The 14,352-nt window shown below is 46.1% G+C and overlaps 1 protein-coding gene across 1 annotated transcript in view; it reads right to left on the bottom strand.

Annotated features, from left to right (window-relative positions):
• Nucleotides 1–12,500, bottom strand: part of LOC118788856 (histone deacetylase 4-like) — a 72,913-nt gene extending 60,413 nt beyond the window's left edge. The window contains exon 1 of the mRNA XM_036545007.1: nt 12,446–12,500. Coding sequence (XP_036400900.1) covers nt 12,446–12,488 — 43 coding nt within the window. The 5' untranslated portion in view covers nt 12,489–12,500. The remainder of the gene's footprint in view (nt 1–12,445) is intronic.
• Nucleotides 12,501–14,352: the final 1,852 nt, after the last annotated feature.

Genomic DNA, 14,352 nt, shown 5'->3' with positions numbered 1-14,352 from the left:
GGGCAGGAAAAGTTAACACACAGAGAGGAACACTGCTCTTCTGTCGTTTAGAGAGATTCCTAGAGGCTCAACTAGTGCGGTACTAAAATGCGGTCAAACATTAATGCGCGACAATGTTCCGCAGTCCTGACGTTCGAGCCTGAGGTTCCCTCTCCTCCACGAAACAACGACTATCATTGTCCTGTCCTATTTTGTGTTCGGAAAATGGCAAAGGCTTCCAACTCATGTCAACATTCGCGGTGTTAAATGTGTTCATTTTTCTCATTAAACATAATTGTAAAGGAGTAAAGAGGCGCATTGGCCAAAGACAAAAGGACTTCCTGCCTTTTTTCTGCTGCTATGGTTCACTGCTATGAGGACAAGAGAGCCGTTTAACTGCGGGCGACTGGGGGATGTCAGGGCCACAGGGGTCCGGCCCCATGCGACAATGGGAGCCAAATGACTAAAGTTCAACGCATCAGTCGTCACTGGAATGAAACTTTATTCAATGAATCTCGGTTTCTCAGATCATGTAAGTAGCTATTTTATGATCAGACTATTAGAGCAGACTTCAACTTCCACGTGGCCTTCAACCCCATAGTGCCTTGCAATACCTTAAAAAATGTAGTGTTAACTGTATTTCAATATAACATAGCTGACACGCTTGGGTTTGAATGCAATACAGATTTTTTGTTAGACAATAACTAATGAAGTTCCAAAGTGTTGGCAGGGGAGCGCTGCTTTAGGAAATCTCAGCTCTCACCTCCAGCTGAATGGGTGAGTTATGTTGACAACACAATCCATAAACTATGACAACAATCTATCATGTGCCAGAAGTCACACCAGACAGCATTTTGCTCTTCAAAACACAAGCGCTATCTATTTTATTAAAGTACTCCATATCTCTGCCATGACCTCTACTACCACTTCTTTAAATAGCACTGACTGGTTTGATGTATTTTATCATGGGAAGGCTGTGTAAAAATTTTGGAAGTGATGATACCCATCGTTATCATTCCAGGTTGTATTTATAGTTTTCGTAGTAAGACAAAATCCATTCATTTGAACTTTAATGATTTACATACATTTATCGTTATCACTCTCCTTCTCAGTGTCACCACAGCTCAATTTGAACTTATGATATGAGTTCTGGTGTTTATCTGTCACGCATCAAGAGCGACAACACAGTTATCACTGAGAGGAGGCCTTGCGGCACACCCTGAGAGAACAGAATAACCGTCACCCCCACAGAAACATACATGATGCCACCGTGCTCTCCCTGCCTCCGTTAAATCTGCCAAGTGGGCCTGCCTCTCAGCACGCCAGCGTTTCCAGCTGACCGCTTAATGCGCTGACGTCAAACCAGATTAAATGACCACCGTTTTCCTCTGGGAAAGATGTAATCTGGGATGATGAGCTATGCTGGTCAGACTGTCGGCAATTTTATCATTACGGGATTATTTCATTAGATTAATGCAACAGGAGCCCCCGCGTAGTCTGCGGAAGACAATAGCTGACATTGTCATGCAGTAAATATGAGACCACTTCCTGTTGCCAGGTTCTCTGTATCATTTTCGGTGCAATCTTGGATAAAGACGTGCGATGGGGGACAGGAAGTGACTTCACACTAATGGGACATGAGGTGTTCAAAATCAAGATGACATATGAGCCCCTGCTGGCAAAAAGGTTGGGAGACCTGGACGGTCATCCTCCATGGGGCTGTTTTCTCTGGACGTTCACTGCCCTCTTTTCTGCGCTGCTTGTGACAGACTCTGTCTGCACACACTGACACACAATAGTAGAAGCCAGTCTGGGAGAAAACTGCTACTGTTACCCTGTTACTGCCCTGCTAAAGTGGAATTACCGTGAAAAATAAACTAAACCTGATATTCCTCGGATCTAATTTCTGCCATTACCGAGAAAAGCTCCCAGAATGCTCCAAATTGCACTGAGACTGAAATCATGCGCGGTCACTGCTCACTCCCAGCCAGTAACTGGCCTCGACAGCAATGATAAAACAATCCTGACACGGACATCTTAACGGGTGTCTGTTAGGAATATGAAATATGAAATATGACCACATAAATCTTAAATATGTGGGAAATATGTGAGCCCAACAATGAGTGATGCGCAGCGATGATTACAGAGAAACTGCCACAAACTGCACATCCGCACACAGGGATCTAGCATCTCCTTGGGGCCCTAAATGCACAACAGTGCCCTACACACAGCGGAGCCCAGCTTTCAGACTGCAGCACAGTCAGCACTGACCTACAGCGCAGACCGGCAGAGCGCTGCTGATCTGAGCTCAGTGCATTCTCAGTGCATTGGAGAACAACCAGAGAGGATGCAAACACAGCAGATGACTTCTGCGTCACACTACAGTATGCAGCTCTCCTGTAGCTGCCTTCTGACAAAACCTGTTAAAAAAAGACTGCACGTCAAAGGAAAGTGCACTCTTGTTTGACTGGGATCTGTGCTGCAGCAGCACAGGTGATCCTGAGGTCTGTTCCTACACTGCTGGCGGATGAACAGCAGGCCTGAGATCATCACAGAGATACTTTAGGAAAAAGGCGCTGCAGATGTTCAAAGACCTGTTTGCTTGTTTGTTTGTTTTGATGGTGTATGTACGAGATTATCATCCACAATAATCTGTGGCGATCGTGGATAATCTGGGGAGTAGGACACAAAGACACAGCAGAGCCAGTTAGATGTGTGTGTGTGTGTGTTTGTGTGTGTGTGTGTGTGTGTGAGAGTGTGTGTGTGTGGGTGTATGTATATGGAGCCTACCATCAGTGAAGAACCAGGATACCTACGTCAGCAGCTCTGACCAGAGCCACGTGTCCATACACTGGCCCTGATGCAAACCAGACTGAAACCGGCCGGACCCTGAACTCCCCCCCGCTCTGACATCACGCAGGCAGAGCGGCCCACTCAGCGGTTTTAACCAGCGCGCAGGATGACAATGACACCCATTCCATTGTTCATTCGCTGCCCCTCATCAAAACACAGAAGTGCGGCTCTCAGTTTAAACCACAAATGAGACATACTGAGCCTTTAAATACAGAACTGGTGATGGCAAAGCTGAACCCTCTCTGACATTTCGCATAGAATACAGAAAGCACACAACGGGGCTCTTTAATATTATCGGGGCACTTGCCTCGTTCGCATTGAACAGGCCTGCGGTCACATCCTCCGCAATCGAAAGCCTCGCTTGAAACTCGCCAGCAGGGGTTAAGAGCCGCGGGACTCCATTTAGGCTCGACGCCTCGCGGGGAGCGCGCGTGCTCCCCTGGCAGAGAGGACCATTAAACTCCAGAGTGGAGAGGCCCGCTCCGGCGACACCACTCCAGCTAAATCTCCCTGAAAAAGCGCTCTCTCTCTCTCCCGCTTCGACAGTCACGGAGTGAACAGAACCACGCCGTGGTGCTCACAGGTGCACGAAACGAGCGCAGTAAAGCAGGGAGTGAAATGGTGCCGAGACCTCACTCACGCAAAGTGACCCCGGCTTTGCGTAGGACCAATCCTCTGCGTGTTAGAGAGGGTGGTCACTTCTCTGAAGGCAAATGTGAACCTCTCCCGAGCAACGAACACGCTCTTTCCAGTCCCAGAGAGACACCAGGAGGTTTGAGGAGGTATACTTCAGCTGTCATCGCAACGCAAATAGTGTAATAATCATAAAATCAGATTCCTGCTGCTCCACGCTGATAGGAGAGGAAATACAGCAGCAGGGGAGACCTCCATGCCTGGCGAAAGGCCCCACAAATGTGTGTAGCATGCAGAGATGGGAGAGGTACAAATGAGAGCAGTCTTGGAGCTGACAACACTGAGATTGTAACAGCTTGGGCCTGATGTTAACAGGTAAACACACACACACACACACATATATGTATATTAGCTCACACATGTGCACACAAACACACACATACACATGCGCACACATAGATGCAGACACACACACACATACATACACACACACACACACAAGCACACGCACATATGTAACAGAACACAAGGCTTAAAATCTTAAATTTGAACCGACGTACACTTTAACCATGTCTCCACATTATGACCCTTTTATCTTTATGGCTGTTATAAAAAATATCCTTCGACTACAAGGAAAGCAACAACTCCTATTCATGGAAAGAGAGAAAAAGCACCAGACACACAGCATGTACGTACAGCTCATCACAGACACAGCAAAGATATAACACAGCCCACTGCATCAATGTGAATATAATCACAACACACAAACACATACGCTACACCATACATAGTACAAATCACACACATATATGAATAATGACACACTGACGCATCTCGTCATACCATACCGTGTGTACATTATCACATCTTGCCACATCATATTATTCACGTCATATAAGACAGTCTTTGTTTCTGTGCAACGCTGTGGGAGTGGATTCCCTGTGGGTACAGCACAGTTCGCTGCTGGAGAGAACCGCTAGGCTACAGCTGGTTCATGACTCATGCTAGCTGTGTCAGACACCCCCCGCTGAAACAGGAAACAATGCTATGTGGGGGGGCAGTACAGACATTTGACGTCTGACATTTTAACGCTTCCCCTGTCTCTGTGGCATATACTTTGGAGACAGCTGGCATGTCACCCGGCGGGAAACACACACCTGAAGCTGACTGTCTTTCAGAGAGCACAACAGCTCCTTTCAGACAGCTGTATAAGAGGCACAAGCAATGTTTGCATCACATTTACATTTAGCTGATCAGCAGGTGCCCTCTTTCAGGGCAACATATAAAATATATAAAATGCACAAAAGTGCGTATGATAAGGAAACCTAAACAAGTACACACAAAAACCACAGGTGGAATACACTCATGTGTGTTTGGCCACACAGTGCTGTGATTACCAGAGTTGTACCGATATAAATCATATAAATGCTACAATAATCCACATTTTCAACAACTAGTGTCTACGACAGAAAATAAAAAGTGTGGACGTTATTCGACAAGATTCCTCAACATGTGATGTTAATCACATGGTTTGTTCCCCAAGTGTGATTTGTGCTCTCAGCATGAGCCCTTAACATTCAGATTAAGGGTTAAGTGTTTTACCGTAATACCAGAGAATAAACGCAGGCATCTGTCTAACCATCTGTGAAGCGCTGCAAAACGGCAAGAGTGACACCACACCGCCCGCTCTGAGTGACCGAGAGGCGCACACGTGCAAACCGCGCAGGGGAGAGTGCTTTTCAGGCAGACAATGCCGCACTGATTTACAGGGCTCTTATCTGTAGCGGTTCCATCGGCAATCTCTGCATAGGCTGGCCGATCGCCGCTATCGAGGCGCAGATAAACACGTGGGGCTGTCGCCGAGTTTTCTGCGGTGGAGAAGGATCGCTCTATTCTCAAAGCACAGTCTATGTCTTCTGAGCAGTCTAACACCACTATCTGGGGTGGCAGCATAGCATAGTGGTAGGAGCAGGGCTCGTAACCAAAAGGTTGCTGGTCTGATTCCCCACTGGGGCGCTGCTGCTGTACCCTTGGGCAAGGTACTTCGGACCTAGGACTGCCTCAGTAGATATCCAGCTGGATAAATGGCTAACATGTAAAATTTGTAACCTATGTAAGTCGTTCTGGATAACAGCGTCTGCTAAATGCCAATAATTGTAATGTAATGTAGTGTAATCTGAGCACAGTCTAACATTCCAGCCTGGGCACAGACTCTATGCGCATGGCTTCAAACTCCAGCCTGAGCAGGCTACCATGTCTTTCTGAGCACAGCCTAACACTCCTGCCTCAGGACAGGTTAACACTCCAGTCTGAGGAAATCTATTAGCTGGGTGTAATTTCTGTATACAGTATAATTGGCTAATTTAAATTGCACGCGGTGATATGTGCGGAGAGCTTATGCGTTCAGTGGAGCATACAACGCCAACGCAGAACAGCAAAGTGACACAGAAACATGAACACAAACAGCACTCGCACTCTAACTCTCCTGATGAGTGCATTCAGGTTATGGAGCCAAAACCATGCTTCAGCTTCAGCACTGAACGTCAGCCAAATGCAATTACACGGGTGGCCATACATCAGTGTATTAGAACAGCACATAATCAAGTAAGACAAACAGAAGCACTCTTCATGTGAAAGTCTGTAAATGGCCTTTCGTGGGGGCTTTTGATGTGCCTGGGTTCAGAGAGGCCATTTCATACAATTACTGGGACCTTGTTAATGATATCCATTAGCATGGCACGAAGAAAGGGGACAAGCACACAACAGCACATTCAACACACACACACACACACACACACACACACACACACACACACGCACAAATACACAAAGAGGCGTGCACACACACACACACACACACACTATACACATGTATGTACATGTACACATACACACAAACAAACCAAATCACACAAGAATACACACAAAAAAGCATGCACGAACACACGCACGCACGCGCGCACACACACACACACACACACACACACACACACACACACAGACAAATACACAACTCTCAAACACAGACATTTGGGATTTGACAGTGGAAATAAAGATGTATTCACTTTCAGAGAGGCATAAAATTGGGGTCAAAGTGCACAGTGGAGAATGGAGGATTCTATCCAGTCTTGCAGGGAGAGAACAAAGGCGTGGAGGACTTCATGGATACAAGACATTTCCCAGTCGGGTGGCCATGAGCAGGATACAGACCAGAGGGAGATCCACGAGAAGAGGTACAGACCCACACAGGGATCAGAGCCTCCTCCTGCACTCCTTTCCTTCTGCTCATCCAGACCCCCAGGACTCTGTTCCACAGTGTGCCCCAGCATCAGTGGCCCTGAATAGGTCCTCCTGCCACGTATCGCAAGTATCCCGGGAACACTGCATCACTGGTCCCTTATTAAAAGGCGGAGGACCCTTTCCTCCTTCGCCTTGCTCCCTCTCCTCTTTCAAGCCCATTTTCTGGACACACTGATATGACTAATCAAATACTTTATGCTGAATTTGCTCACAAGGCCAGAGAGGCATTTTGTCTTCATTTTGTCTTGTCCTCTTAACAACATCAACCCTGGCCACATCTCCTAATGTAGACCAATGCAAGCCATTTCCTATGGGCTATGTCACAAAGCCACTATATCCAGTACAGCAGCCAGCCCACCCACTTGGGTGTGATATTAAGTCAAATGCATGCACAGTTAATGCCTCAATATGGCAATCCACAATAGCACTGCATTCTGAATATCATAATATACTTGCCATACATTTGGAGACATTCCTGTGAACAACCTGGTGCCCACATTCAGCATTTAAGAAATGATTTAAGGGAAGATAAAGGGAAGCCTATTTATACTCTGATAAGATTTAAATATTCCAATTTTCCAATGGATTTAAGAGCTTTTTCTTGGCTTCTTTCCTCGAGTTATGAGAGGCAAAGAAATAATTCCTCATAAAGCACATGTAAAATCACAGTGATTTGGATTTGTCAGTGTCACCAGGCATATTTACACCTCTGACAGAAATCAGCTGATTTTTTTCTGTACTACTTTTACAACAGGAATAAAAGCCACGGCAAAGTGGAAAAAAAGTTTTCTTTTTCCGCCTCTTAGAACAAGTCCTCATTCCCCTCTTTAGAAAGAACGCTGGTATGTGGGAGATCAGAGGAAATCCGCCTGGGTGTTTTTTAGAGTTCCTCTGGTTTAATTACCCTCCTGGTCTTAATGCTTCCAGCATTAACGGGCAACCCTTTTAATATCAAAGCCGCTGAACTCCAAAGAATCCGCCAGTTAACTTCCCACACATCTTCTCCCAGCATGCCTTGAGAGGACTTGCAGAGGTTAAGCCCCTCTTTTGAAGATTACAATTCACCGAACACTTTGCGTTCCCTGAAACCAAACCGGTCTGCATAATCCTGTGGTACAGGCTTTTGATAACTCCTGGAGAAAGTGATTAAACATCCGCTGAACAGAAAGAAAGGGGGTCTGCTTTAATTCCTGTCCCACGACCTGTTACACATTTGCCACGAGGGCCAGGGCACTCACTGATTGGCATCTATGGGCTTGTACAGGAAAAGAGACTAAGGCTGAATTGAGGTGACCCACAAAGACAGATTAAATGTGCCACTCTGCTGTCAAATCTACAGGCAGATTAAGCACCGCATTCTGCTTTTTTTTTTTTTAAAAAAAAAAAAAACACATTGCAGTATCACACCTGGCAAACATTACAGAGGTGTAGTGGAACTGGAAGCCTGCAGTAAGACTGCATGTTACCACTGTGAACGCCCAGGAAAGGTGCTGACTGAGGGGGAATAGTCCGCCATTCTGAAGGTGGCACGCACTGCAACCTCGACGACACTTCCCATCAGCCGGCTTATGGGTGCTCATATGTTGCACAATTTAAATCTTCAAGGGTTATGAAACGAGGGCTAATTATGGCATTTCAGCCTGGGTTGACACCACTTGAAATATTACGGAGAACTGCAATTCCTGTAATATGAATTATAGATTCCTGGCAATGGGATCCTAAGAGGGGGACAAGCCATGCTGGCTTTATGAATGCTCCTGCTTCTCTTTAAGGGGCATTCCAGGTCCAGCTCTCCTTGTCATGCTTAAGCCAGAGGCACAGTTCACCGCAAAGATTCCGCCCCCACCCAACCAATGTTTAACTCCTTCATGCAAGTGCTGGTGTATATCAGACGGTGTCAGTTCCAATTGGACCGGCAGTCAGAGAATCATTGCCGGCTGCATTCATGACACATGCTCTGGACAGTCATTTCACCTGGACGACACAGAGGCCCCAGGTGAGTGTGCAACAAGGACAGGGCTCTGCCAATGGAGTGCATTTGCTATCCTATGCCACCCGCCTGCACCAAGCCAACACATTATTAGTGACAGCTGTTTGGAGCCGTCGCGCCACACGATTACAGGAACTGAGGCCAGCCACTTTGGCCAGACTAAAGTCCTGAAGTGGGCAGGGGGTGTTTAACGGGCCAAAGACAGGGGGTCTGTCGCCTAGCAAATGGAGCTCGGGCAATTGGTGCAGTCCGGGGTGGTGTGAGGGCCGGGCACAGAGCCGGAGTCTCTTTGCGGGAGAGAACAGTACCATCTGGTAGCATGAAATCACCAATAAAGGCTTCAATGAGGAGATTCATCTCCCCCAGACCAGCACCAACTCCACCAATCTGAAATTCCTTCTCCCACAAAACCAGTGTTCAAATGATACTGATCTTTTCTGTTCTGGAACAAAATAAAGGGCACTGATGGGGATGTAAGTACAAAGAGAAGACCCTTCACACAGTGGACATGTCTTCATCATCATCATCATCATCATCATTATTATCATTTGCTTACCACACGCCCTCATCAAAGCCAACCTACATACAGTACTGTGTCTTATTTAACCAATTTCTGTGGTGTAAATATAGTAAAGCAATTCCAGATAAGCTTTTTGCTCAGGGGCACAAATCCAGGTCCCACCCAGATCCTGTAAAATTATGGTTCCAAAACCAGTTCAAAATCCATAGGCTTGAATGTAGAGGAATGCTCATAATGTTCCCTTGAACTAGTTGCTTTCTTCAGCAAAACACTTTGCTGTGGGTGGATGGGTGGAACAGTACATAACATGTAGCCTATCCAATATGAGTGTTTGCAGAAGAAATGAATCCTCCAACACGCTGTCACTCTGAAGACCGCAAGCACGTGGAAGCCGAGGGCATGTGTAAAAATCAAACTGCGTAGATCCCTGGAATGGATAATCACCTTTTCTGCGCAAACATGTCCTTTATCGTATGACTGCATCTCATAACATAGGCATGGCAGCCTGAAAATACGCGCCTTTCCAGGAACGACGTACACACCACTGGGAGTGCCTTTTTCTCAGAAGAGATCAATGCTGGGTAATATTTGATCAGGGAAAGCTGTTGTTCTGCAACGCGGCTCATGGCATCAGTTGCCACGCTTGTACAGAGCTGGCAGAGGTCCAGATGCGCCCGTCCGATGCAATGCGCTGCTGCTCACCAAACAAAGTTCGCCTGCAACGATGCCTTTATCAAGGCGGAGATGTTCACATTGTGTGCACCGAAAAGAATCAGGGTAAGGTAGGTGAATCTGGAGCGTGTCCGTGCATTGGTCTCTGAGGCACCAGTAGCCTTGAGGGTCAGAAATCAGGGAGAGGTTGTGTGTGTGTGTGAGTGTGCGTGTGTGTGTGTGTGTGTGTGTGTGCATGATGAGGGCTGGCGTGGGGAATGACAATGCGCAGATTGCAGAATCAAGATCAGCTGGAGACAAGGAGCAGAAACTACAAGCTACAACAGTGAAGGGGACTAGTTGTAGTAACCAGAAGGCCGAGTCTTATATGACCTCTGGGGGGGATTCTGCTGTTACCATTCATGTAAATGCTGCGTTACAGTACAGCTGATTAATTACATTCTTTCAGGACTGAAGGGGACATAACACCCTTACCCCTCCTAAATCTACGCCTATGGTTGTGACCTTGCCAGGGATTGTGAACAAAGGTGAAAGAACACTTCCAGTTTGATGGTGACCTGTGCAAACCAGAGGGGGCACAGGAGTTCCCAAAATGAGGCACCGAGGGCACAGCATGACCTCCAACAGAGGTTTAGACAAAAGGCACAGAAGTCAGTGCTTTATGGAGAGCTAAAAACAGCTCTAGCCAAACACAGACTGACCCTACAACACTCGGTGAGGAGACTTTTACAACCTATTCAGAGCAACTTGCAAGCTTGCATCTTTCCCTTAAACCCAGGCACAGCTCTTCTCCTCTGTGTTAACTGTGGGTCAGAGGATGTTCAAACGTTTCTGTGAATTCACATCTTCGGGTGCGCTTTAAAACAGACAGGCACCTGGAGAGCTAATTACAAACTTAACAGATTTTACATTAATACATTGCATTACAGATTTACTGACAACAGTGCTAAATATTATTAAAACTCTGAGCTATAACGAACGTGCCATTCCCAATCTCAGTCAGAAGAGGTGGTGATTAAGACATTGGGTACATTGGGGGAGGGGGGGGGGTAGTCACACCAAAATCCTGCTGTTTCTCATGTTGCCGTCAAAGCATCACTTCAGTTACTTGCCACTTACACACTGGCTACCTTGGTTCATGCTAATAAAGCCTGAAAATTATGAGCCTGAATTATTATGAACACTGCTGTACCTTTTTATTTAATCCACAGTACATTACCTCATTTTTTTATTTTCACAAAAAAATTCATTCACAATATGAAGAAATATCCAACATCCCAAACAAGCAAAAAAGGACTGAACCATAAATGCCATCAAAAGGGTGAAGGCTAAGGAAAAGACAATCACCTTACCGGGGTTTTCCAGGTCACAGTTTACAGTTCAGTGCTCACTGCCTTTTCAGTTAGTGCTGGTTGTTTTTTTTTTTTTATCCTCCACCCAACACTCTGCAGAGTCAGCTCATTGAACTAGTCACCTGATCAATAAATCATATGCCAATTACTGCGTCTGCCCCATTCAGTGGCAGACTTCACTGTCTTCGTTGCCGCTAATAGGCCGGCTTGTCGTTGAGGCAGAGATTTACTGCGGGACTCAGACGTGGGCCTGGGACAGGGGAACCTGAGGTCACAGCACGCCCAGGACTCAGAGGCTCGGGTATCGCTTTGGAGGAAAAACCGCTACGCCACCCCGCCCTCCACCCATACACGTCCAGTCAGAAGTTAGTCCTCTTCAGACCCTCTCTAAGAAGATTAGGTAATTTAGATCATTGTCTGTGCCATCATCTCGTAGGGATCTCAACATCACCTAACGTTGTGAAAAGCCGGTGCGCTGTTAGATCGAGCCTGGATTAGCAGTGCAAACCACTGAACCCTGCTCCCTCAATCTGAGTTTAGCCAGAGCAGGCTAACAATTACTTAACCAGCTAAGGAGCAGTGATTAAGACCTGCTGCTCAGAGGTCTCCCTCTGAATTTAGCAAATAATTTAAGCTCATGTTCTTGGTGAGGCCGAGCATCAATTGCTGGCCATGTCTCAGGCTTTATAACATCTGGTGAGAACCGTGCTCTGAGATACTGAGATAATGTAGGCAGAGAGGCAGCCAAATAAATGCAGCCTGAATTGTAGCTTTCAGTGGGTCCTATGACTGATCATCCATAATTCCTGTTCATTACCGGCGCAAGATTTGGGAACATGTTCTGGCCATTGGTCCATTGGTCTGTTGTGATATTGAAGCAAAGCAGCAGTGAATCTCAAGGAGTAGATTCACTCTCTATGCAAGAATGGAATGATTGCTTCTGGTGGTTTCCTTGAGCAGAATATAACCATTCCCACAAAAAAACTTACTATTAACCATTAGAAAATGCTTGCTTGGGTTAGAGTTCTTAAGTGCATGTGAATTTTATGTATGTACATGTGATGTAACAGCAGACCTATTAGTTGCTATAATTTAAAAAGGCAAAATATTTGAAGATGCAGCATTGTCAAATTGCCATAGTCTTACCTGGGTGGCTGTGAGAGGTCATTGTTGAGGCGGGGTGATTCATATGATGCTGCAGTTGTTGGCTAAGGGGGGGTGTGGGAGGCGTGGGGGACAGAGGAGAAGCTGGGGGAGGGTGGGTGGGCTGAGAAAGCCTCACAGTTCCTGGGAGGACACGGGGTAAAACACCATCTAATGGGAGAACTCGGAGGGAGGGCCCTCACACGCTGACGCCGACCTCAGCAGCCGTGAGGATACAACGATCCTGCCCACTTCTTGACCCACTGCTGTCCACTTCCTGTGACACTTCTTGACACCAACCTGGAGGGAAACACACAGACAGATCGGCATGATCACACTGTTCATTAACAGCGAACCATTCCACACAAATCAAAGAAGCTATGTGCAAAGCTGTGTGCCCATAATTGAAGAGGAACACTTCTTGGTATGGAGTTTAAAGTATGGAGTTTCCTTTGGCATTTCCCTCTCCATCACACCGTGGTTGGACACCCTCATGGGCCACAGAACTGGAAGATGGGAGGGGGAAGGCCCATTCCATTGGAATCCCAGGAGCAATCTTCCTCACATATCCAATGAGGCACATACTAAATGTAACCAAATTAATCCATCCCCAGCACCCCTGTCAGGGACTGACAGATACATGAAAGTTCAGTGCCCTTTAGCAGACGAACACAAACAGTTCCACAGTACATCATATGGTCAACAAAAAAAGCAGGAATGCCCACTTCTCTCCACTCAAAAGCGATACGAAGCCTGTTACAGACTAACTCAGATAAGAGACCAACTTGATGGCATCATGATTATACTGAGAGACAGTACCTAGCTTAAACTCTAATAACATGTTTATGTTTAAAAGGCATATAATGGCACAGCCTGGTTCCAGTTCTACAGTTGAAAAGGCATATAATGGCCCAAGATGCATCCAGCTCACAGCAGAAAAGAGGTATAAAGGAGCAAGCACAGCACAACCCTAAAACCCAGATCTATTGGGGTTTAAAAGAAAAAATCTAAATGGAATACAAACATGGATGATAGAGCAGAGCCGAATATTGCTTCTTCAGTGTTGAGGCTAAACTTCCATCCCCTTGGACACTCACCCCAACCCCCTTTACAGGTTATGATCTCCTGGAAATCTCCCCTGTTAGACTTAAGCCAACCTCTCCTTGAAAGTCAATCACACGCCGGGGTTGAAAGCACACCTGAAAAATGTTTTGCACTACCCTGACCCTCTACAATTACCGATGCTGCAGACATCGCCTGAGTCAAACATGCTAGAATGAGAAAAGGATTGAAGGGCTCTCTTGCTGCTAATGACCTCTTAATGAGTTGAATCCCATACAACAGCATGAAAATCATTGAATCTTCTAAGAATCAGCAAAGTTCAGCATCAAAAGACTGTTCTCCATCACCAATAAATAGGATGAGAAGCACTGACAGATCCTATGCTATTTTCAGAGATAATAAAATCAGATGGCAAATCCCCTGCCAATTACCTGTACACAGTGGACTCTCAAACGCCCGCAAGTTGTCTTTCAGGCCCGTGAACCTGTGTGACACAGAGACCTGGTGAACTTATCCTTGACGTGATCACCTAATGTAGTGGGCTTCCTGAGCGGAATGAGCTATCCAGATGATATATAGATCAGTGAAGCCACAGAGATTAAAAAAAAAAAAATACAAAAACAACAACAACAAAAAAAAACAAACACAAGTTTACACAGCCTCATGTCAAAGGTCATCTCCAAGCACAACAGCCATGGTATCATTGGCGGAGCAACAAAGGAAGACGGACAATATAAACACTCAACAATTGCATTCATGGGGAGTTTTGGCCGAGACACTGATGACTCGAGCCAAGTTCTGACAGAACACAATGGAGACGGAATGAGTATTTACACACATTTACACAC

This window comes from Megalops cyprinoides, chromosome 14 (genome assembly GCF_013368585.1).
Source record: "Megalops cyprinoides isolate fMegCyp1 chromosome 14, fMegCyp1.pri, whole genome shotgun sequence".
NCBI classification, from domain to species: domain Eukaryota; kingdom Metazoa; phylum Chordata; class Actinopteri; order Elopiformes; family Megalopidae; genus Megalops; species Megalops cyprinoides.
This window is presented reverse-complemented; position numbering and strand designations above follow the sequence as displayed.